Source organism: Pleurodeles waltl, chromosome 4_1 (assembly GCF_031143425.1).
Source record: "Pleurodeles waltl isolate 20211129_DDA chromosome 4_1, aPleWal1.hap1.20221129, whole genome shotgun sequence".
NCBI lineage: Eukaryota > Metazoa > Chordata > Amphibia > Caudata > Salamandridae > Pleurodeles > Pleurodeles waltl.
This window is the reverse complement of record NC_090442.1, coordinates 141,032,662-141,055,083: the sequence shown is the minus strand read 5'-3', so window position 1 is coordinate 141,055,083 and position 22,422 is coordinate 141,032,662. Positions and strand designations below refer to the sequence as shown.

The 22,422-nt window shown below is 43.0% G+C and overlaps 1 protein-coding gene across 1 annotated transcript in view; it reads right to left on the bottom strand.

Moving 5' to 3' along the window:
• LOC138287478 (aldo-keto reductase family 1 member B1-like) overlaps positions 1 to 22,422 on the bottom strand; it is a 61,252-nt gene that overhangs the window by 3,600 nt on the left and 35,230 nt on the right. The window contains exons 7-9 of the mRNA XM_069227921.1: positions 21,238 to 21,319; positions 7,536 to 7,619; positions 4,010 to 4,092 (exon numbers count right to left, since the gene is read on the bottom strand). Of these exons, the coding sequence (XP_069084022.1) occupies positions 4,010 to 4,092; positions 7,536 to 7,619; positions 21,238 to 21,319 (249 nt within the window). The remainder of the gene's footprint in view (positions 1 to 4,009; positions 4,093 to 7,535; positions 7,620 to 21,237; positions 21,320 to 22,422) is intronic.

Sequence of the window (22,422 nt, the reverse complement as noted above, 5' to 3'; positions counted from 1 at the left end):
TCACATACAGGGGATCTACCAACAAGGCTGGGTCCATACTGAGGTGGCATGGTGTGCAAAACAACAATGGACTGGGATGTGGCCCCAAGTAATTACCAGTGGCTCAGATAATTCAAGTATTTAATCTATCTCCTTTTTGCATACTTTAATCAGTGCACTAAGTTGGACAGGTATGTCCAGGCGTGGATCCCGTGCACACTGTCACTGGAACCAAGCTATACCTGGCTGATGAGCCCTATCTAGGGTGAAACCGGTCCTGGGTTGCTTGTGTTCTGGTTCAGACAGGACCTGGTTTGGCAGTACAGCTGGACTGTTCCCACTGAAGCAGGGTCAAGACTGAATTGTATAAGACTGGGTCCAATCTTAAGTCTCATGGAATGCAAACCAAAAATGGACTGGGATGTGGCCCTAGGTAATTACAAAATGGCCGAAATAATTCAAGCATTCCATCCATTTATTTTGTGTATAGTTTAAGTTATATACCTTGTTTATCTCTTCCCTCATGACTATAAGGTATGAGCTAGCCATTCTATCAGTGCTTATGATTATTAATGGAGATCCCCAGAGAGCAAAAGGCATGGTCTCTTACCTGTAATCCTAGTTCTCTCTCAGTGGAATCGCCACTGAAATCATAGTCAACCCTTCCTCCTCCCTGATGGAACTGTTGTGGGTTCATTTTAAAGCCTTGCTTGGGTACCCTCACTTTGGCTCAGCCCTGGGGCCTGTGCCCCTTTACCTATTTATAGGATTTGTTTTCATTTATTCATTTTATTTTAGCACGGGTTGCTTTTAATGGGGATGTTTTATTTTTCTGATAAACTACTGTTCAGTGGAAGTGTTAATAATTTCCTTGCATGCCACTTTACTGTGTTCCTCTTCCCAAGGCTGTACATGATATTCTATCTAGTATTGTCGCCACAAGAGTGTGCAGCCAACCTCCCCACAGACACCTTACCACATCAGGCCTGTTTCTCAGAACACAAACACGTTTTGTTATAAAAACATTGCACAGGCCAAAGAAGGCTAGAGAGGTCATTCTAGTCAGAGGAGCCATCCTGTGCTGTGTACCACTTCATTACCACTTTGCTTACCTTTGCCTGTCTCTACAACCAACTGAAGAGACGGTGGGCAGACCCTTGTTTTTCAGGTATGAGGGTGGGTGTTCCTTCCATGGACTATTACAGGCAGAGAAGGGCTATCACTGCTATGCTCTAGTGTAGAAAGCTATAAGTATAGGTAGGGATTTGTAGGTGCTGTTTATTCCAATAAACGGAGATTCCTTATCTGTTTCACACTCATCGTCATATTTCTAACTGTGATATGTTCCACCCTCCTAATAATCGCAGCTCATATTTCATCATAGATTGCAGGCTTTTTGATAAATGCATTGAAAACTGTCCTGCATCTCTTTGTCTGCGTCTGCTTATGCTTATGCTTGTGTGAGACTTGTACTAATAAGATAAATGGGGTGGATCTGCCAACATGACATCCCTGAGAAGTCAAAGTGGCATGCGTCAGGCTGCCACAAATCACCTTTACTTCTTAGAGTTGGGTGAGGTATTGCTAGCTAGCCGGAAGGGTTAGGCCGACAGCTACTAGGCAGTGTAGGATCAATTCAGTCCCTTGCACAGGGTGGTGCTGCCGACCAGAACCAGCAATCTTGCCTCCATGTTAAGAGTCTACTTCAAAACAGAAAGTTTGGTTAATAATATCCTGTTAATTACTGTGTCAAAGAGAACCAAGTCAACTTCCACCTACAGGGCATGATGGGACACTGGAGGAGGTCAAGGTACCTTTAAAAGGCACAATGTGTTCTATTGTCTTACAGTGTTGCAGATTATGCAGTTACATTATCTTAACCTTCCCTGTCATTCAACTATGAAAAAGAGAATAAAGGTGGTTTTGGGAAGGATCATTTTGAAATGCCACTGTTACTTCCATGTTTGACTTTTGAAAGCTGGCTGTTTTTCCTGCATATTTTAAAGTAGATTAATGGAATTGTCAATGCAGCCGGCCCTAAAGCTGCAAAAGTTTACAGTTTTGTCACATTCATATCTTGGCCTTTCTGAAATAAGGGAAAGATACTGCAGAAAATGTGACTTTGGAAGAAGTGCCCCAGGATCTCCAGACTATTCAGTGCTTATGATTTCAATCAAGATTCCCCTGAGAGAGAACTAGGGTGACAGGGAAGAACTTTCCTTCGCACTGGGATTGACAAAGCTCACCCTGGTGCAAGAATATGCTGCACTTCCCTCATGTCTCCAAGATTCACAAACTACAAAAGTATGGCTGACAGAGTAAAATGATGAGTTCCCTACAGCCCATTCATTATATGCCGTAGTCATTCATCAAAAAATCAAGTATGTAAACATAGAACGTTTTGTCACCCAGAGATATATACACAATTTAAAACTACTGAACACATTAGCACCAAACCCAAATAAGCAAACCCAAGAATCTGGTCTTTGCGTGCATGGTACACTTGCCACCGTCCTGACCAGCAGCTTGAATGAAGCCTATCACAAAACTCCTGACAGGAGGTAAAATGGAGAAGTCATGCTTTAGAACCTCTTCTCTCATTCAAGAAGTTCACCCTTTGACCAGTCTGCCAGAACATTTAAAGGATAAAACAAAACCATAATTAGAGGGGCAATCATCACCTTTTATTTCTCCATCTCGCACACATTTCACATATACACAGAACCAGATCAGGAGGACAAATGTTCGTACACCGCTTCTAAAGCATGCAATTGCCTCCCACTCCACAACAGCGTGTCCTCCTCGCTTCTTGAATTCGGCAAGAAGCTGAAGACCTGGCTTTACAATTAACCAACCTACCATAGGCAGGATAGACGTGCACACACCTGCTCGGCGCCAGGATACCCTCTCAGGGGATAGGGCACTTTACAAATCCACGTAACATCATAGGTATGGTTAACTGCTCAACCAGAATACTGCTCCTGTCCACAAGGTACCAATCATGATTTCCATTCACAAATAAAACATAGCCACACAGACAATAAATAGAGATAAAGGGGCGTTGTTCTAATGTTAGCAACCAGATGACGTGGCAGGGATGCTCACTCGCATGTGTCACTTAAGTGATGTCATGGATTCTGTTGTGAGGTCACCAGTGACGTCATTTGTGAACACTGCGTGCAGTAATGAGCAAGCATATCGAGACTGCTTCATGCAGGTGTGGCAGACCATAACTGGCATGTTACTGGTTTGGATCACAATCCTGATGTCTCCGAAGATAAAGGGTGTTTTTTTTTTTTTTTTTTTTTTTTTTTTAATCGCGTGTGAAGTCTGAGCTACGTGTTCAACTAGAGCATTACTTTAAGTTATTTTCAGTGACATTATGTATTTTTCCCAAAGATATACTTTGGCTCCTGTGAGCATGGCCTTTGGTAGTGAATTGATCCCCCTCCTATGCAAAGGACCTGTTAAAGGCATGCAAAGCAGGCAAAGAATCCGACATGTGGTCACACCCTGCGCCTCGCCTTCCCACCTTCTGACCATAATCTTTGTTTACATCCAGAAGTCACTGGTCACAACCTTTGACCACAACCTGTGCCAAGTCCTGTGGTCGCTATTTAGGTACACTTCATTATTAAAAACAAAATATCCCATGACACCCATAGAAATTATAAGGGCAGCTAAAAGCAGTCAAGGGAGATTAATGGTGTCATACGGTCGCACTCCTGCCACTTACATCCAGGCCATGAAATCATGCTTAATTAATGTGTCCTTTCCAGATTACACTGCCGAACAGTCATAGGGCAAAAGAGTCAGGATGTGAGCCACACGCTTATGATCTGTGTACAACATGGAAGTCACAAAACTGAATCACTGAGAAATCACCACACTGTTGTCCATCTCACAAGTACCCTTAGTTGTGAAAAGCTACACATTTGTGACAGAAAGTGCTATACAAATAAAACATTATTATAACTAGAAACACATGAACCCCAACCTTAGCCAGTAAACATTAAACAAGGATACTCACATGCTCATGGCACACACACGCCATCCCTTGTTGAAGCTCAGAATAGTGTCCATCTCTTCTTGTGCAAGTTCAAAATCAAATATCTGGGAGTAAGAAAAGAAAGATGAATTGGCTCCAATGAGCAAAATGGAGAAAATAGTCAATGAATGTTTTATGTGCCAACCACAGAAGGAAGAAGCAATGTGTTGTTTAGACGCTACATGACTACAGTGTCCACAGACAACCATAGGGTAATTTGTTCCATGTTTAAGCGTCTGCATTGTGAGATGTTTACCACCGGTCATCCAGCGGATCTGACAATTTGTATCTTAGATCTCAGACAAATACACCTCTAGACCTTGTAGAAGAATAAAAATAGTGGTCACCTGCACCAAAATCACACATGGCATATAAAGATCAGTTCTTCTGGTTCATGAATAAGAAGCAGCAACCAGGCAAGTCACTTTTGCACTCTAAGAGGAGAAACGCTTTGGAAAAATATTTAGAAAAAAAACCAGATGCGCAGAACCCATAGATGAGTTTTCTGTTCATGAACTGAAGAATATGTGGGCAGGCCCGTCCGATCCCTCTTACTACCAATTTATCAGTCATTGCTCAAAATGCCCAGTCCATTATGTACAGACAGTTCTCACACCTGCCTTAATATTTACTTACTATTTTTTTTTCCAAAGTATTGAAATGTTGACACCTTACATGAGAATTGCTTACCAGTGACTAAAGTCCCCTAGTTTCGCCATCTCTCATAGGTTCAACTTACTTCCATTAATCCCCGTTGCGGGGCTGGGAATTCTAGATGCATTTAATATATCAACACTTAGGACATGCAATTGTAGCACACTTGTGAGTAGCTTAAGACCCTCAGTGCGTGTCATTAAACAGTCACTGAGTCGGACAGACTTCAACTCCACCTCCCAAGGTGGTCACCTTCAGATGTCCAAAGCTGAAGTACAGCCTTGTGAAGGGAGGGAGACTCGCATGAATTTATAGTAATGTCTTTCTTTGCATTGGATCTTTTATAGATTCTCACACTTTGGAGTAGATTAGGAAGCCAAATAGAGAAGGATGTACGTAGGGGCTAATTAATTAACTGACATTACAAACTGGTACACTGGCTGCGGCTCTAAAGAAAAAGTGACAAATTCCTATCCAATGAGGCTGCCGTTTCTGCAGCACAATTTGTCACACAAAATGCTTAGCCATGAGAGCTGTACATCATGCAGTAATTTGCCATTAAAACAGCAGCGTCAACAAAGCTATTAGAAAAAAACACTTATGGATTATTTTCTAAAAATTTAAGACCATTTCATGTTTTGAGGTTACATTGTACTCCTCAATAAGTTTGTAAAAGCTATGTCTAAAAATCACAAATTAAGTACTGCATAAAAGGTCTTAAAATGCATTCAGAAAAAAGACAATAAGCTGGGAATGTCATAGGTCCCAGTGTGTCAAACCCAGAGGCTATTTAGCTTTTTGTAGTACCCGACAATCTTCTAAGCTCTAAAGTAAACATTGAATATCCAGCTAAGGAGGTGGGTCTTGGTACGTGCAAAGAATGCCAACTCTTAGTTAGAAGAGTCACTTAACAGTTAGAGAAAAACAGATCTATTGACTATACTTGACAGGACTTTGGGAAAGTCATGGTAAAATGTTGTTACTGTAATACCCTGCACAACTGGCACTGGTCACCTTAAAGGTTCTAACCCACTTATCTTGACCCTAACCCAGACTGCTGGGGATATGGCAACCTGGATGACCACATCTTACATATTTTTGGGGTTTATCCCAACCAGATGTTCTACTTGTCGTCAATTCAGGGGTGTGGTGGACTGCTTTTCTAGGTGTCAACCTGTTTACCTTTATTGCATAACATGCCACATATTGCTGGTGTGAATGCCCATTGAAGGTAGTCTGCAACGTCCTTGGCCATTTTTAAAACACATCTTGTGATGCACCAACTCGTGCATATTAGATCAAGTACAAATGACCATGACAGGCCAGGAAAGGCAGATTTACAGACTCAGTGATCAAGTACATGGACCTGACGAGAGCTGTGGTTTCCTTCATCACCTGAAGGTTAACTAGCTTACCTACCCATTTTTGTTTTCTGCATCTTTTCTTTTACTTAGCGTAGTTCTGAGTCTACACGTTAACCCATTTGTTTATCCGGCCATCTATAAAGAAAAAATAAAAAACACCCCTCTAGTTTCCGTAATTATGCTGCTGGATCTAGCCATCAGTTTCTAGTTAGAATCAGGCCTTTCCTTAGAGTTTGGCTGATGGAGTACGCGGTCAAAACATGCGGCTATCCTGTCCACCGTATTACCAGTGCCACAGGGTATAATGCATTTCTAATATGGTGGACAGGATATCAGCCACGTTTGTGACAGAATATTCATCCACCGAACTCTAAGCAAGACCTATACTCCTGTGTTCAAATCTGACCTCTTTACATTCTCTATCAGCATTAAACTACTAGGGCCTGACCTGAACAAAGCTGTTATTCTAATTACGGCGGTATTTTAGTATGTTTGTGTTCCTTAAACTGAGATGTAATTATTCATTTTTATGATTATTTGCTGGATACCATATTGTAAAACCCAATAAACAATTTTTTGAAATGGAAAAAAAAAAAAAAAAAAAAAGACATTCAGCATAAGAATTTTCTACATTATGGGGATATTACAGTGATGGGAATTCGACTGGCAGCTTCTACTCCACATTTAGAGTCTTACTCCAGACGTCTGGAGGCTTTTCAGATGCCACTGAACGATAAACCCAGCCTTTAATAGATTCAAATGTTTCAAATAGTTTGAAAACAAATTATGAAAATTCTATCCTTAGAGGAGAAAGAGAACATCAAGAAAGAATGTGTGAGTATATGTGTGTGTTTCTGTCATGAAGTCAGTAGATAATCAAACTGCCTACTTTACACTTATTAGGGTAAGAAGGTATGCGATGGAAAATCACTAACTATCGGCCTTCGAGCTATAGTTCCAGTTGAGACAAAACATTCACCAACTCTATGACTTTTGGGAAGTAAAAAATGTCGACACCTAAAAAAATATTTGAACGAAAATCTACGAAAAATAAGAGTGAGCCTCTAAAATGGCCCAACATGCAGACAGCTCTATCTGACCGAATACATCAAACTCACAGCTGAAGGTAGCAACATCTGCAATGGCAACTCATTTTCTCACATGTACAGCTCATAGGATTTTTATAAAGTATGCATTTTTCCCCTTAAAGCAATAGATCTACATGTAATGTACCTTATACTAAGTCCTGCAAACAGGCAGTTATTTGAAGCCAGTGCTGCAAGCGTGCACCAGCTGAAAGTCTAAAAAGCCAGCAAACATTTTCCCATAAACGTTTCCCCATTTTACCAGAATGCTCTTTCAATTAAAATCGCAATACCGGTCAATGCTTTTGCCCCTCTACAAAAACAAACCCTACTGAATTGAACTGCACAGTACTGTTACACCCCCCCCCCCCCCCAACCCCCCATAGCCCAAGTGCTTATCCTCACCTGAAAGTTTTCCCGGATGCGCTCTGGAGTGACTGATTTTGGAATTACAATCAAATTCCTCTGGATTAGGAACCGGAGTATAATCTAGAAAATAAAAAATATAAAATGCAAGGAAACATTTGAATATATTTAAATAAACTATCGCAAGTCTTTCAAAGACACAGGTTACACAGATGTTTTTCATCCCATAAAGCTCTGTGAGGATCTATCAGAGAAAGTTCTTCTAATAAAATATATTTAAAAAAAAAAAAAAAAAAAGCAATTCTGTTAAGAAAAACACACATACCTTTATTCTAGTAGTAAAGCCCCAAAGCTTGGGTAATTTCAATTCTTCTGTGTGCATGATATAAAAGGAAAAATAGAGCCAATCATACTGTTTAAGTTTTACTTTGGTGATATTGCTATACATTTTATGCAAATAGTGGATCTATTTGTATCTGCATTTCAAATTCAAACCCAATTTGTCCTGGCCAGACCTATATTATTATTATTATTTATACGTATAAATACTACATACATTTAATCTCTCCCCCTCTCTTTCTGAAAAAGACAACTATCTGAATCTGCCGAAAGCTCCTTTTGTTAATTCCTCATATTTATTACTTGCAACCTGTAGGAGGCTGGCCCATTTTATGCTGTACACTTATGGTGTGGCACTTTGTACTGAGTGCAGGCAAGCCTTAGTGATAGTGTTTAGGGGTCCAGATAGCAGAAGCTCTAAGGATAGCTGTGGTTAGCAGCTAAAGCTTATCTAGGAGTGTAAAGCACTTGCAATACCGCAATAGTCAGTCAGTAGCCAATCACAGGAAAGAACCTCATCAGGTGTTGCAAAAGCAAAATGTCACTTACCCAGTGTACATCTGTTCGTGGCATGTAGTGCTGCAGATTCACATGCTTGCTTTGCTTCCGCCACCATCTAGTGTTGGGCTCGGAGTGTTACAAGTTGTTTTTCTTCAAAGAAGTCTTTTTCGAGTCACAGGATTGACTGACTCCTCTATTCGGTCATAGTGCGCATGGGCATCGACTCCTTTGTTAGATTGTTTTGCAGCAAAAGGATGTAGGAAGGAGTGATAGAGTGAAAGAATGTAAATGTATATACATATGAACAAATAAGAAACTGCAACGACTACAGGCTTCCGGGGAGGAGGGAGGGTGCAGGTGAATCTGCAGCACCACATGCCATGAACAAATGTACACTGGGTAAGTGACATTTTCTGTTTGATGGCATGTGTAGCTGCAGATATTCATGCTATGCATGACCAAAAGGCAGTTGCTCTCCCCAAAATAAGCGGTGGCTAGCCTGTAGGAATTGGAGTTGTTTGAAATAATGCTTAGGACAGCTTGACCAACACTGGCCTGTTGCTTTGAAAATACATTCACACAGTAATGCTTTGTAAATGTATGTGGCGTAGACCATGTGGCAGCTTTGCATGCGTCTGCCATTGGTGTTTTTCCTAAAGAAGCACCTTTTTTCCTAGTGGAATGAGCTTTAGGTGTTATTAAAAATTGTTGTTTTGCCTTAATGTAACATGTTTCAATACATTTAACATTCCATCTAACTAATCCTGGTTTAGAGATAGGATTACCTTTATGTGGTTGTTGAAAGGAAACAAAAAGCTGTTTAGTTTTTCTAAACTCTTTTGTTCTATCCACATAATACATTAGAGCCCTTTTAAGGTCAAGAGTGTGAAGAGCTCGTTCAGCAGTTTAATCTGGCTGTGGGAAGAAGACTGGCAATTTCCACTGAAAAGGCTACACAACCTTTGGCAAAAGTTTTGGATTAGTTTTAAGTACAACTTTATGCTTGTGTACTTGGAAAAAAGGTTACTCGAGAGCGAATGTCTGTATTTCACTAACTGTTCTTAATGAAGTAATTGCTACTAAGAAAGCAACTTTCCAAGTTAGAAATTATATCTCACAGGAATGCATGGGTTTAAAAGGTGGGCTCATTAACCTTGCGAGTATAATATTTAGATTCCAAGCAGGAACTGGTGGTGTTCTCGGTGGAACAATAAGTTTTAGTCCTTCCATGAAGGCTTGAATAACTGGAACTCTAAAGAGAGGTATTTTGTTAGTCTGCAAGTACGCGGATATGGCAGTAAGAAGAATTTTAATAGATGAGAAAGCTAAATTTGACTTTTGTAAATGAAGTAGGTAGCATACAATATCTTGTATTGATGCTGTAATTGGGTCAATATTTTTAGATAGACAGTAGTAAACAAATCGTTTCCACTTGTTAGCATAGCATTGTCTAGTTCTAGGTTTGCGTACTGGTTTGAGAACTTCCATACATTGTAACGGAAGTTGTAAATATCGAAATTCTATGACTTCAGGGGCCAAATCGCTAAGTTGAGAGCACTGGGATTGGAATGTCGGATTTGTCCTTTGTTTTGTCTTAACAAATCCGGTCTGTTGGGAAGTTTGCAGTAAGGTACTACTGACAGGTCTAGCAGTGTTGTGTACCAATGTTGTCGTGCCCACATGGGGGCTAGGAGTATCATGGTGAGAGGTTTGACAAAGTTTGTTGACCAGAAACAGAAGTAGTGGGAGGGGGGGGGCAGTGTAAGCAAATATCCCTGACCAGTTGATCCAGAGAGCACTGCCCTTGGACAGGGGATGTGGGTATCTGGATGCAAAGTTTTGGCATTTTGCGTTTTCGCTTGTTGTGAATAGGTCTATTTCTGGTCGCCCCCTCTTTTGAAAGTACTGTTGAAGTACCCGAAAGTGAATCTTCCATTCGTGTATATGTTGGTGTGTTCTGCTTAGGAGATCCGCTAGCTGATTGTGTATTCCTGAAATGTAGTCTGCTAGTTAGTGAATGATTTGCCCATTTCCATATTGTTTGGGCTAGAAGGGACAGCTGAGATGACTGTGTCCCACCTGGTTTCTTTAGATAAAAACAGACAATATGACAACATGTATTATCAAGACAGTCTTGTGTTGGAAAAGTGGTTGAAATACTTTTAGGGCAAGGAACACAGCTAATAATTCTAAATGGTTTATGTGATAATTTAACTGTTTTGAATCCCATTCCCCTTGTATGGTAAGGTTGTTGAGATGAGATACCCAACCTGTTATTGCAGTCTGAGGTACAGGGTCCTGAAATGACCGCCCCTTCATTAAATTGCTGAGATTCCACCACTGAAGGGACTTGTGCGTTTGGCGGTCTAACATTAGATCTTGCAATTGACCCTGTGCTGGAGACCATTTTTGTGAGAGGCACTGTTGTAATGCTCTCATATTTAGTCTTGCCTGTGGTACTATTGCTATGCAGGATGCCATAATGCCCAATAGTTTCATGATAATTCTTACAGTGTATTGTTGATTTGGCTGCATTTGTGGTATAAGGTTTTGGAAAGCTTGTATCCTTAGTGTATTTGGATAGGCTGAGGCTTTTTGTGTGGGCTATTGGGGGGGGGGGATCCTCCATCTGCAAGATGGAGGATTCCTAAACGTCAGTCTCACTTCAGCTCAGGTTGCCTTAGGGGCTGTCCTGACTGGCCAGTGACTCCTCCTTGTTTCTCATTATCTCCTCTGGCCTTGCCGCCAAAAGTGGGGCCATGGCCGGAGGGGGCGGGCAACTCCACTAGCTGGAATGCCCTGTGGTGCTGTAACAAAGGGGGTGAGCCTTTGAGGCTCACCGCCAGGTGTTACAGCTCCTGCAAGGGGGAGGTGATAAGCATCTCCACCCAGTACAGGCTTTGTTACTAGCCACAGAGTGACAAAGGCACTCTCTCCATGTGGCCAGCAACATGTCTCGAATGTGGCAGGCTACTAAAACCAGTCAGCCTACATGGGTAGTTGGTTAAGGTTTCAGGGGGCACCTCTAAGGTGCCCTCTGGGGTGTATTTTACAATAAAATGTAGACTGGCATCAGTGTGCATTTATTGTGCTGAGAAAGTTTGATACCAAACTTCTCTGTTTTCAGTGTAGCCATTATGGTGCTGTGGAGTTCGTGTTTGACAGACTCCCAGACCATATACTCTTATGGCTACCCTGCACTTACAATGTCTAAGGTTTTGCTTAGACACTGTAGGGGCACAGTGCTCATGCACTGGTGCACTAACCTATGGTATAGTGCACCCTGCCTTAGGGCTGTAAGGCCTGCTAGAGGGGTGACTTATCTATACTGCATAGGCAGTGTGAGGTTGGCATGGCACCCTGAAGGGAGTGCCATGTCGACTTACTTGTTTTGTCCTCACCAGCACACACAAGCTGGCAAGCAGTGTGTCTGTGCTGAGTGAGGGGTCCCCAGGGTGGCATAAGATATGCTGCAGCCCTTAGAGACCTTCCCTGGCATCAGGGCCCTTGGTACCAGTTACAAGGGACTTACCTGGATGCCAGGGTGTGCCAATTGTGTAAACAAAAGTACAGGTTAGGGAAAGAACACTGGTGCTGGGGCCTGGTTAGCAGGCCTCAGCACACTTTCAAATCAAAATATAGCATCAGCAAAGGCAAAAAGTCAGGGGGTAATCATGCCAAGGAGGCATTTCCTTACAGTCACTCTCTGAAGTGACCTCAACTATCGGAGGGGGTCAGGGACGTCATCTACCTGGTCTAACATGTCAGATGCTCCCAGATGCCTGTGCACGTCTTATTTTGAAGATGGCAGAATCCCTGCTTGAGTTTAGGCTCATCAGCAGGAGGGCAGAACAGTGCCTTTGGTTGGCAGCAGCGTGGGCGGACAGCCAGACCCGGTAAGGCTGCACAGGCAGAACTGAGGGATCCTCTAAGCTACCCCCAGAGTACACAGTATCATGCAACTAGCACAGGAATCGGTGTAGTTGTATGAGTCCAATGTGTGACACCAAACATGCCTACGTGCGGAACAAACAGTATGTAGTTGGACCACTTGTGATGACCAGTGTCCACTACATACCTTAAGATGGATTTCCCGCACTTACAAAGCCCAGGGAATAGAGTCTGGGGTTTGTAGGGGTACCCTGCTCATGCAGGGGTACCCTCACAATTAGGGACATTCACCCTGACCTTGAGCTGAAGGGCCTACCAGAGGGGTGATTTACAGTGCTCTAAGTGCAGTGACCACGATCTAAGGCAAGCCTTATATCTGAAGTGAAAGGTGCATGCATCATTTCATGCAGGCTACAATGGCAGAGGGTTTGCATGGGCCCCCATGGGTGGCACAATACATGCTGCAGCCCATGGGCGATCTCTGGTGTACTAATACCCTAGGTACAGAAAAAAAAAAAAAAAAAAAAAAGGAAATAAAAGAAAAAGAAATGGAATTTACCTTTGGGGAGGCTGCAGCCTTGCTCGTCGCCCTCTTTCGTCTATGTGGTGTCGAATCTCCCCAGCAATCCTGGCACTGCTTACATGCTAACTTAGCATGTAGGCAGTGCCAGGATTGGTCTAAGCGACTCAGAGTGCTGCTCAAACACAAGCCTGGGGTCTGACAATACTCAGGCGGCTGACCAAACACACATGAGCACTCTCCCCTCCTCACCCTCCCACCTCCCGTGGCCCAGACCCACCTCTCCCTATACTGCTGTGCCAGAAGCAGAAAAATAAAACAATAGAAAACTATTGTTTTATTTTTCTGGCTCAGCCAGTCGGGCGGCGCTCCTTCCCAATAGCCAAGGAGCCGCCCCTGGCAGGGTACCCAAGTACCATATATTAGAGACTTACATGGGTGCACCAGTATGCCAACTGTAGGTGTAAAACGTTTACCAGCAACCAAATTTAGAGGAGAGAGCACAGACACTGGGGTCCGGATTAGCAGGATCCACGTGCACTACAGTCTAAACACACGGACACCAGGCAAAAAGTGGGAGTAAATATGTCAGAAAGATGCTACTTTCCTACACAACCAACTTACAAATGACTTTTTCAATCATTTTTCACTAAGAGGTAAAATTATTTAGGAAACCCCAAGCAAAATGCACCCAATGCATACATTTCTGAAACTTTCCATAGGCAGGATCGGAGCAGTGAACATTTATCGAAAGATGGCAAGTGCTTCTCAGGCACAACAGAGAGGGTCATCATTACAGTCACTAAGCTTATGTGTCAACAAGTACAAAGCTCGACATCTATATTGGGTCATGGCTAGGATTTGTAGTTTGGGTAGCTGCTGGCTGTTTTTTTTTTTTTTTTTAAACCTTACAAGTTACAAGCAGCCAGGGTACAGTTTGTGTCATTTATTTTGTCAGTTCAAATTTCCCCTATCACAAGCCCCTCGTATCAAACTGCCAAACATATTTGGATAAGTAGTAGCATTAAAACAAGACAAGATTATAAACATCAATGAAGACTACAATTTATTTTCAAGATCCAAATCTAAACCATTTGCGTTTGTAGGACTTCTTTTGGATTCCTTTCTAGCAGTACATAGGGAAGGTTTCCTAGTCAAGTTTTTGAGAAGCACTTTAGATCAGATATAATAGCAAGGGGTGATGATTCAAAGCTGCCTTTTGATCTAAGATCTGGGCCATGACAAAGTATTGAAAAACAAAGATAGATTTCGGGAATCCCACAACTTGAAATCAGCAACAGGTTGTGACTGATCTTCTACCCGTGTTGAGCAAGGAGTATATTCCATCCACTTAGCTCTACTTATCCCCCTTCATGGAGCACAATTAGAACAACATTGTTCTCAAGGACCAGTCAAAAGCTAAGTAGCACGATGACAGAGTCACTCAATGTTTAAATAAATACAATATTGCAGCACTGTTGTCAGACCATTATCGACGTTTCTCCTGATTAGGAGGTAAAATTAATGAAGGGAAACAAAAACTGCCTTTATTCCGGATGGCCGATTTAAAACTCTCGGTTACAAGCTAGCCAGAACCACATAATGATGGCCTTGGCAGCATATTTCCCATTCAGACCTGCATGAATTTTAAGTCACCCACATCAGAGCATCATAGTGCCGCAAGGAGGAATAATCTTTTGAGTGACTCCCTAACAGGAGTTTTTTTTTTAGAGTGACTTTCAAGATCGAACCTTGCACAGCCCTCTTTCCTAGAGTGGGAGCACAAATGAAAGCAAAAAGCCATCGCCCAGGAGTCTCTGTAACTACCACACCAATGTTATGAGTTAACACCATTGAATGCACTCCGGGGGCCTGGAGAGCATTAGGCATCCAGGCTAAAACATTCCCCTTAGATGGCCCTGCACTCCCGCTTCTCTGGTATACCAAGATTTCTGTTACTCAGGAACTGTGAGTCCTTGCCACACTGAAGGCACAAGGGCTACACACCACGGGAGACACCTGCCCCAGAGGATCATTCATGGACTTCTCATTTACCTCAGACCCAAGCAAGGGCCCCTCTCCTGACCTTTGCATTTCTTTGGCTTAGGGCTGCTATGAGGATTTTGTACCCCAACTTCTCTGAGGAGCCCCAAGCCCTTGACACACTACAAACAATAATCAGTTCAACTAGACGGTGACTTATCACGCTCCCTTATTGCACGTCTCACGGGGACAGGCCACTTCAGACATAGGGAGCCATGGAGAAGTGGAACGGGGTGATCGATGTGCCGCTTGGTGTAGATGAGTGGAAATGCTCACCTCTAGTTCTAATCCAAGAAGTATTCATTTTAAATTCTTCCAACAAATGTTCTATACTCCTACGCAACTGTTTAAATAAGGCTTGCATGAAGACGCACATTGTGTACGCAATGGGGTGGGGGAGGTAGGCTTCTTGCACCTGGCCTGGGAGTGTGGGTGGCGGCTATCTCTGCTATGGTACTGGGACCGGCTGAACTATCGCCTATGCTCTGTCTGCTTGGCCTAGTCAAACTGCTGCATCCCACAAATCGGAAACTGGTGGCCGTGGCACTCTTACTGGCAAAGCATCAGATTGTAATACATTGGGGTATGGCTCCTAGAAATGACGTACTGCCAGGAGCAACTTGAACTATATGCAGAAGAATTACCGGAACCCTCAAGGCCCAAGAATACTGGAGTCCGTTTCAGTGTATTTATTGTCTAAATCTGAGGACAGAGAGGGGTTAACATCAGACTTGTGCTATTCTGTTGTATTCTGTTCTACTTCCTGCCTGGTCCCCTGCAACATGTAATGCTAAGGAGTACTGTAACATCATGCGGTAATGTGTTAGATCTGTGCTGTATGTTGGTGAAACCGAATGAAATACAAAAAAATTTATAAAGTTCTTTTCAGCCAGATGCCTATGGCATTCTTGGACACAAGAAAGTATCTGTAGTAGACACCGCTCTCATTTAACCTTCTCATAGAAGTTATTGTACAATTTCTGCCTGAAACTGTGAATATCACTTTGTTTTTTTGGAGAACAAGTGGAGGGGGCAGGAAAAAAGGAACAGAACAGCCACCGATCCGAAGTGATAAATGCCCACTGATTCAAAAGTATGTCCTGTGTCCAACATGGGTTACATACTCAATATTGGGGATTCTTACATCCCTGGGAGACAGTCAACCACTCTTTGTTGTCTTGCGCTGGAGTAGCAGTTGCTCCTTCTGATTCAGAGCAAAATATGCTCTTCTTACTTGATGCTTCTTTACAGGCCTTAAAGGGCTGCTGAGGACCTTGGTTCCAAGTGGTTTTAGGCTACTGGTAAATCAGAAGAAAAAAAAAAAAAAAGGACTACCTTCAAATAGCAAACCCATAACTGTATTCAAAAGTTCATAGTCGGGCCCAGTTCATTGGCCACAGTGCAGACAGCAGCTACTGGGCACCAACTATGGTGGCTGGGGTAGTTTGCACTGGGGCCCTGGGGTAAATCTTAAGTGTGGTTCTGCAAACTGGACCAAGTACAACACTTCTGCAATTGACAATCACGGTAGTGAAGGCGAATTGTTATTGGCTTCTCAGGAAGGTAGTGTCGGGGCAAGAACTTTGATTGGCTGATGTGATCGGAGACACCCATGCAACACGGGTCACTCCCGTCTCGCTTTTTTGACAACTTCCTCTGAGTGCTTCACTTACCAGAAGCAACTCTGCCGCTTCTGGACAGTCATTCCTCCTGCAGAGTCAGACAAGCAGCTTTGCTCTCTCAGCAGGTAGGGAAACTGCTAGGCTCTGTAAGCAGATCCTTCGTCCTTCCAACATACAGTGCAGACTTCAGGTGATGACCACTCATGTTTGGGTGATTTGCTGTCAGGTAGACACCACCCCTGGTTACACAACAGCTCTTTGAAAACTTGGTGGACACTCCCTTCCTTGGGCAAGAAGTACTCGGTGTGGAACAAAGTGGGTGGGGTGGAACGTTATAAAAACGGGGATGTGGATTCATTTTCTAAGGTTTCAAAACCGGGTTCCAGGCGGCACTCTAGACACAGCCACTGTTCAAAGTGATGTTTCTCACAGCAGGTAGCAAAGGTGCTGCCTACAAGCAGAAGGACCCAAAACAGGGGCAAAATAACGCTTGCGATCTCTGCACTTCAGTGTCATCAGTTTTTCAAAAGCAGAATCAGACAGATGACACGGGTGAGAGTAGGGCTACAATTAATTACTGTTCAAGATGAGAAACTGTCTTGGCACGGTCTGTTTTTTTTTCTTCTACCAAATGGCTGTGCCCAGAAGAACGAATCAGTAGTCCTTTGCTAAAGAGGACTTCAAAGAATTTCTAAAAACAGCCCTCTCTCCACCCCTCATTTTAGTATGTGTCGATCTCTACACTCCAGCCACAGGATTGCAGGCAATACACTTCTACTCTACATACACAAAATAGAAGGGACGAGAGGTGTAAGCTTTCCCTAGTCCTCCCAAAATAGTTCACTTATACACACAGAAAAGGGTAAAGTACAAATTATTTGACATAGACTAACAGTGAAGAAACCCTAAGTGGAAAGCCCATAAAGTTTTTAAAAATGCCCTCACCCACTAAATAGTGTCATGCTTCATCATAGGGCTGCTAACACACCCTGGCACAGGCCAAAACTCAGGGTGGTGCGCTGCGTTAAAAAAATAAATATATATATTATAATAATTTATTTAAAAGGGATCCACACTGCAGAAAGGGCAACATTCCCACTCTTACCATGGGTTTGGAATGATAATGAAACTCCAGGAACTCTGTGGCATGTCTCTACGAGTGGCAAGTAAGGCCTAATATTAACTGACTGCCTTCATATGGCCATAGACCAGGAGGCTCTTTGTAAGGGATCTGTATCCTGAGGAAGGCCATTGACCCAAAGGGGCAATAGAACGGCTGAAAGATGTTCATACCAGCAGAGAGGGTGACAGGGATTTAGTTTGCCGGGTGCACTCGGTTGTAATTATTTTAACCCTGCCAAGCGGGGCCCATAATAAAATTGTGAGGGTAGACCCTCTTAGACCGTTTTAACATTTTTCTGCAGATTGAATCTCTCTTAAATAAAAATAAAACAAAAAACAAAAAAAAATACACAACACAACGCTCCACCCCGAGCACTGGCCTGTGCCAGGATGTGTTAGCGGCCCTATGATGAAGCATGCCACTATCCAATGGGTGAGGGCATTTTTTAAAACCCCATGGGCTTTCCACTTAGGGTTTCTTCACTGTTAGTCTATCAAATAATGTGTACTCTCCCCTTTTTGTGTGTATAAATATACTGTCTGGGGAAGCTATCCTCACCCTTTAACTTGGCGCATGCAGAATAGATCCCACTTACCCCAGTACTCGCACAACACATAGAGGGGTATGGTAGCCTTACTACCATACATGTGCTACAAACACACAGTAGACACATACTTGACATGCACACAGGATGTCCGCACCTAGTTCTGGGCTTCACATCACAGTGGAAATTTACAAGAAGGGTCAGCAGACTGCACTCTGGCACAGGAAAAAGGGGTGGTCATACCATAGATTTTAAAAAAATTGCTTTGTGTGAAAAACCCACACAATGGGCAGAAGTCCACTGCCTAGTGTGAGGGGATGCCTGTTGTGCTGCTCCAGGTCACCAAACAGGTTCTGGACATCGCAATGCCAGGGACAGGCCTTGACATCTACATACATGTTGGATTCTAGAGCAAAATACAAGTATGGATACCGGTTTCACGAGTAGTTGGGCACATGGTCTTTAACGTACAGGGGACATTCTCATCCCAACAATCATTGTGTGGTGAAAGTCAAAGCTATGGGTGCAGTCTCACACAGAACCATTGCCTTTGTTCTTGTTTCTGCCTCGTACTTATTTTGAGATGATTACCTTGCAGCCTACTTCTGTTCAGATGACAAAAAAATAAATATTTTCTCCATTCTATCCAGTGGCTCTATTTGGCACAATGTGGCATGAGCTAGAGCTTTCATAGGAAAATACATTCTAGATTAAAAAATAGCAACTATAGACATGATTTTGGGCAAGAAGACTGGAGAGGCCTCACCAGAGGAGAAGGAAAATAAAGATATAGTGGAGGACTAGTAAATTGCTGAAACTATCTTGGAACCTATCCTACAATAGATGGCCCCAAATCACCTGAAGAACAAGTAATGGTAAAGCCAATAGATCTGGCTTGTAATGTATTTAAAAGAGCTGTCAGCGCTGCTTTTGAAAGGCAAGAAATATGTGGTCATTTCTGTACCTCACCTGCACCAAACAATATACATCACAAAATAGGTTTCTTATTTAAAGATTCCTGATCGAATTCCATCAGCTCCCCTTGCCAGCTCATCTTCAAAACCAGCTGCACCATTTAGAAAATTATCAAGACCCATATCTGACTAAGAAGCTCATCATTTATGTTGGAGGGAGAAAACCAGACTGCACTCTGTCTTTGATCCTGTACAGAGCGCCATTGCCTTTGGCTAGGTTCATGATATACAAATGTTCGATAAATACAAGAGTTCTTTATGCATCCAGTTTACTTGCATCAGGAGACACGCTCAATTGCGTACTGTACACCACAATTTGAAGCCAAGCCTTGATCATGTTGGCACACAAAGTCTATTGTCTCGATCATCTTAATTTTGCTTTCATGTGAGCAATGGCAAATAATTAAAACAGTTCCGACCCAGACTGAGAAATATCAACATCTCTAACACCAGTGTCAAAGAGTTCATCAGAATGTATAGAAGTGCTCATATGTATTCATTTGCCAAAAAACTACAAGTAGAATATAATAAAAGCAAGCTCTGGTACCATTGGAGATGAAAAAAAGCCTTGTGGTTTCACTTTGAAGTGGATCTTTAGCAGATCAAGGGAAGGGTGTGGCGATCCCAGTAGTGATGTATTTGTGATAGGATGCTGTACAAGCTCAACTGCTAAAATGAGAGATTTGGCTAAATGTCTTCCTAGCGCTGGCATAAAAGCATCTATCTAAGCACTACAGACCACACTGGTGGCAATCAGACAATACTTTATAGTCGCATGGCATCCAGGATTGGTCTGAGCTTGCTGTAGCACATTCTTTGGTCCATTTATCATATGAAAGAGACATTTCCTTGTACAGTGAAGAGTGGGTACTACATGGGGAACAAGTTTATTTTTACATCTTTGTGTAGACACTGTCAGGAAGCAGGGCTACAGACTATGCGTAATACAGAGTATGGCACAAGTGCAGGGAGAAACGTACTCCAAACCCACTCGTACCACGTTTCTCAGTGAAGGGAGGGCTGGTGGTCATTAAAGAATGTTGGCGTTGTCTGAATGGACTCTCCATGTGTGCAGAACACATTATGTAGCAGCAAGCCAATAATTCCCAGCAGGCCATGAACTCTCGCTTATCCAGGAAAGGCGACAGCTATTTAGGGTCACAGGTTATAACTTCCCATGAGTTTCACAGTCTCTGGTAGGAGATGCTTGTGATGCAATGCTGCTCTGCCAGAACCTCGCTTCACGGATTTCGGATTTCCCTTGCCAAGACCTATTGCTTCCTAATGGTTTGTTACCACAAGACATGGACAATACACTGAAGTATTTAGAACCGTCGTGTGCAGATTAACACAGCTGGTTGTCTTGCAGTTCTTCTGAAGTCAAGGTGGCATTAAAACTGATCTTCCTCAAGAACGTGCATAGTGACGAAGCTTGAGGCAATTATTCATATCATAGGCAGAAGTGTAAGTGCACGTATACATTTGAGATACTGATCCTTTGAATGTTTAGGTTTGTGAATTATCAGTTTCATGTCAAAGTACTGACTGCTGGTTACACAGATATATCCAATCACAAATACATTTTTCGCTTGTAGATATCCACTAAATCCTGCGGGGGTCCTTGACCAACTGAGGAGATAAGTCAGAATGAGGGAGTCCTGTGACTTCTTAGACCCAATTCCCTTTTTCCTGCTGCTACACTGCCCCTCATAATTCCACGTATGTGGTCACCGGGTGGGGGGGGGGGGAGGGGGGGGGGGGGAGAATAGCAAGGGAAAGAAAAGTGTATAGCTCCCGCAGGATCCTGTGCACCAAAGTTAGTTCACCTTACCGATACCAAACATTTCTAACTACAAGTTGAAAGTACAGCCTTCGAAGACTGTCTTCGTGTCTAAAGAGTCTCCTGTAACAGAATTGAGATGCCATTCAGGGTTTTGGGTGCTTTAATGCTGATAAAAAATAGCTCAAAATGAGATGACAGCATGATGCGGTCTATCTATTATTCCATGTAATTCAATTTCAATCACAAACACACTAGTCTTTCATGAGACTCACAGTACCGGGAAGGTGAGAGACAAAAAGATAGTGCAGGAAAAATGGAAGCAGTGCCAGAAAGGCAACAGAGGAAACCAAGGTATCGCTTTCATAGCATACTTCTAAACAAACATCACTTTTACCACTTACCTGAGCAGATGACTTCTTGTGCTTTGCTGCAATCTCCTTAATCCTAGGGTCATCCAGAAGGGAAGGATCTTCAGGCTTGGCCCTAGCAGGAGCAGTGTAGAATATAACAAAATTAAGATAATGCAGGTTACACAGATCTATTTTTTTTTTTATAAACAATTTTATGGAGTTTTGAACGAAGAAAACAAAAGGGAAACCACAATAGTCCCCAACACCAATCCTTCCACATTTACACATTTCTCTGCATAACCACCTCATCATCCACAGCCATGTCAAAACAGGCATGTTCACAAAAATCGTTTCAGCCCCGTGGAAGTTCATGATAGATGGCCCAACAATTTCCCCCCACGCCCAGGCAGGTTTAAACAGGACACCCTTGTGCTTCATAGACTGGTCTCTCCTGTTGGGCACATCAATCAACTCCTCGTCTCCACTTCGAGAGAGATGGTGGACTTGAGTTGATCCAACTGACTGCAATGTCTCTTTGCCACCATCAAGCCCATCCCTACAAGAAAATATTCTGGTTGTGGACCATCTATGCCTTCCATTGTCCTCAAGAGGAACAACAATGGGGACAGTAGAACCTCTCACCCCACTGTATCAGTGAGTTCCCTCAGAATCTCCATCCAGTACCGTGCAATGAGTAGACAAGCCCATATCCTGTGGAAGAAGTCTGCAGATGGTGCCGAACATCTAGGGCATTAGAGTCGGGGGGGCGGGGGGGGGGGGGCAGGAAGTCCTGCTGGATAGTCCACTGGGCAAGAGATAGGGCCCATGTAAGACATACAGTTGTAGCAATTGTAACCTGGAAGACATAGTTATCACCCTCGATGCCATCAAGGCATCTCGCCAGTCTTCTTCCTCAAGGGGATCCATCCACTGCTCCCATCAAACTCTATCATGAATCAGATTGCCTGGCGTATGGTTAATCAGCATTTTGTACACTTGAGACACACCTCCCCTTCCCAGTGCCACCATAAGCAACTTGGCCTCAAGCGGACTGTATTCTGGGAGGGAGTCATGCTGTATTGAGGGCTTGGCGGAGTTGCAGATATTTGTAAAATTGAGTGTGGGAAATTGAGTGTGGGAAATTTGATAGGTAGCCTGTAGGTCCTGGAAGGATCTCATGGATGTACCAGCCCATACATCCCCATGTTGAGAAATGCCCATTAAGTCCCATTTACC